Below are 3,320 nucleotides of genomic sequence, written 5' to 3' on the forward strand. Positions count from 1 at the left end.
CTATTGCTACCGTAGAAGATTTGAAATCCGTAGAAGTCCTTACAAATCACGAGAAGTCCCACGAAAATATTTTAAAATTCTTAATAAATTTGAAATTTCGTTAAATTTCTTATAATTTATATGAAAGTTTTAAGCCTTTAAAAATTATATTTGAAATCTCTTGAAATGTATAAAATCTCTTAAATCTTATGCAATCTCTAATAATCCCACAAAAATAGAGTAAAATTCCGTAAAATATCTTGAAACCTTTTAAAATACCTAAAAGCTTTGAAATCTTCTGAAAAATCGGGAAAACTCTCCGTTTTTTGTAACCCCTTGAAATGCATAGAAATTCCTTAAACTCTTATGGAATAACGTGCAAGTTTCTTGAAATCTTTGAATTCATTTGAAATTCTTTAGAAATTTCTAGATCTCTTGCAATTTTATATAATTCTACGAAAGTAGTGAAAATCTAATGAAATTTTCACGGGATCTGGAATGAGGAATATGAAGTACTTAAGGTTTATTAATTTCATTAATAAATGTGAGCCCAACAATCATCTAAATATATAAATTTTGAACCAAGTATTGGACCTATAAAGCTAAAAAGACATTTCTACAATACAGTTGATTCTTCAATGAAATAATTACATTTTCAACCAAAAAGTTCAATTTTAAACAAAAAGATTTATTTTCTGCTAAAAAAAGAAATTCTCAACAAAAGACATACATTTTCAACGAAATATATGAATTTTCAACTCAGAATATTATTTGTTGGCAAAAGAAAATCAATTAAAAGAAACAGTAACTTCTAAACAAATAGTTGAATTTTCAACAAAGAAGATTAATTTTCTTCCAAAAAAGAGAAATTTTCAGTGAAATTTTTTTTTAAATACAAAAATCAATTTTTAATCAAATACTGAAAAATTAAATTTTCATTAAAAAAACACGATTTTCAATATAAAAGACGTTGAATTTTTAAGAATAACAGGCGAATTTTCTATACAAAACAGTTAAATTTTCAACTTAAAAATGCCTAACAATTTTAAGTTAATAAAACCATTTCTAATAATAAAAAAATTCAACAAAATTCAACAACAACTTTCAAACAAGGTATCAAATTATAACGTATAAAGATAAATTTGGGAAAAAATGTAATAGTTAATATTTCAATAAAAAAATTATTTTTGACAGAAAATATTTGAAATTAACCAAAAAAGGCACATTTTTAACTAAGCACTTAAATCCTCAGCTAAAACAAATTCGTTTTCAACCACGCAGTTGCATTTTTAACAAGCAAAAATTGATTTTCGACTAAAAAAAGACAACTTTTCAACCAAATAGTTGAATTTTTAGTACAAAAAAGATAACTCTTAACCAAAAATGGAATAGTTACATTTTTATTGTAAAAAAATTAAATTATAAAAGCGAATGTTCTGAAAAGTAGTTTAATTTTCTACGAACTTGCTGAATTTGCAAGCACGTAGGAGTTACTATTGTTATCGAAACGGTACTTTTTTCTATTACTTGTCCCACTGCGCCACGCAAGTGGCAACACTGTTTAGATTAAAAAATATTGAAAATTATATTTCTTTCGTAACAATCATTTAACCATAAATTTAATTACTGCACTGCACTCGCATCACAAAACTGAAAATTGAGAAAAATTAAACAGATTCCTATCTTAATTCATAGCTAAGATAAGGTATTGTTAGATAAATCCCCGCCAAAAAGAAATTATTGGATATTACAGAACTAGTGACAAACATTTTTTAGAATAAAAGTGATCACATCGTTGAATTCGGAAGACCTTAGTCTTTCAGATGCTTTTTTGTTAAACAATTCAAAACATTTTTGTGCGAGTAGCAATCAAAGTAAGTGAGAGGCATCGAATTTTGATCCCGACTTGAGTTGCACGTTAAAAAAAAAGAAGTGTCAATCGACACATGCAAAATCGGATTGCCAGGGAAAACAATTCCACCCGTAGTATCGGAAAATGAAATTTCTTATAATATTTTCTCCCATAAAATGTTTCAGATTACGAGATGGAATCAATGAATAAAAAGAACGGAAAACCACCACCTTCGCTGATCTCACGTTCGACTCAGACTTTAGCGAACAACAACGAAGGTGATTCGAATTCAATAACGTCCATGGTATCTAAGGAAGCAAATAAGGACTGCAAAGAAAATTTATTTCTTGCAAAAGAATTGAATGCAAGGATAGGAAATGGACCTGTAAGCCAAAATGAGGTTCCTTTATAGCGGGGAAATATTTCTCAGATAGAGGCAAACCTAAAGCCAATCTCAAAGAAACCCGTGATCGTATAATAAATCATTAAATTAATTAGCTAATTAACGAAATTAAATTCAACAAGCGACAAGGTGAGCACGATTTATAGACTGCATCAAACTTATAACAAAACGCGACAAGTAATTTTAGTATAGCAGGTTTCATCTATCAGAAAAGGTTGATTATTTGTGTAAAAATTTAACTAATCGGACAAGTAAAGCAAATTTCAATAAAACAATCGAATCGAAATAAGCTGACTGCGAAGAATTTATCAAAAACAGATGGAATTTAAAAAACAGAAATTTCATTTTGAATTGAGAGTATTTAATGATTGTTCCATTTTTGGTTACAGGGTTGCTACAAAATCCCAATCTCAAAATTCCTTTACTTTTTCCCTTACCACAAATTCCGTAAACCCATAAGGGGGGGGGGGGCGTGAATCTCACTGTTTCATGGGATGAGTGATCTGACGTAAGAGAATTTTTCATAACAAAAAATAGTGCATTGATGTATATGGCAAGTTAGAGGTATTGCATTTTCAACAAACTAGATTAACTTTTAACCAAATTAGTTGATTTATCATCCAATTAATTTTCCATAAAGAAAGACAAATTTTCAACAACAAAAAAAAGAATTTTCGACAAAAAAGTTTGTTCTTCGATTCCAACGGATAAATTTAAAATCAAAAATGAAATAACTTTATAAAATAATTGTTCTTCAACCAAATAGTTGAATTTTCAACGACGAACTTTTAATTTCTTCTAAAAAATACAAAATTTCAGCCAAATAGATAAATTTTGAACTATAGAAATGAGTTTTTAAAGAATAAGATCAATTTTAAACCAAACAGATAACTTATCTACCAAATAAAGGTATAAATTTCTATCATAATACATGAATTTTCAACCAAATAGTTGAGTTTTCAGCTAAGAAAGATCAAATTTCAATTTAAAAAACGAATTTTCAACAAAATGGTTTAATCTTTAAACAACTAAATAAATTTTCAACCAAAAATATAAATTTATAACTAAGAAAATTAATTCTCTACC

At 27.6% G+C, this 3,320-nt stretch overlaps 1 protein-coding gene across 3 annotated transcripts in view; it reads left to right on the plus strand.

The window, feature by feature from the left end:
• The window catches only part of LOC117175168 (metabotropic glutamate receptor 4), a 178,749-nt gene extending 176,073 nt beyond the window's left edge, over nucleotides 1-2,676 (plus strand). For all 3 annotated transcript variants that reach the window (XM_033364769.1, XM_033364767.1, XM_033364768.1), the window contains exon 14: nucleotides 2,017-2,676. In XM_033364769.1, coding sequence (XP_033220660.1) covers nucleotides 2,017-2,243 — 227 coding nt within the window. In that variant the 3' untranslated portion in view covers nucleotides 2,244-2,676. The remainder of the gene's footprint in view (nucleotides 1-2,016) is intronic.
• The last annotated feature ends 644 nt before the right edge of the window (nucleotides 2,677-3,320 follow it).

Source organism: Belonocnema kinseyi, chromosome 6 (assembly GCF_010883055.1).
Source record: "Belonocnema kinseyi isolate 2016_QV_RU_SX_M_011 chromosome 6, B_treatae_v1, whole genome shotgun sequence".
NCBI lineage: Eukaryota > Metazoa > Arthropoda > Insecta > Hymenoptera > Cynipidae > Belonocnema > Belonocnema kinseyi.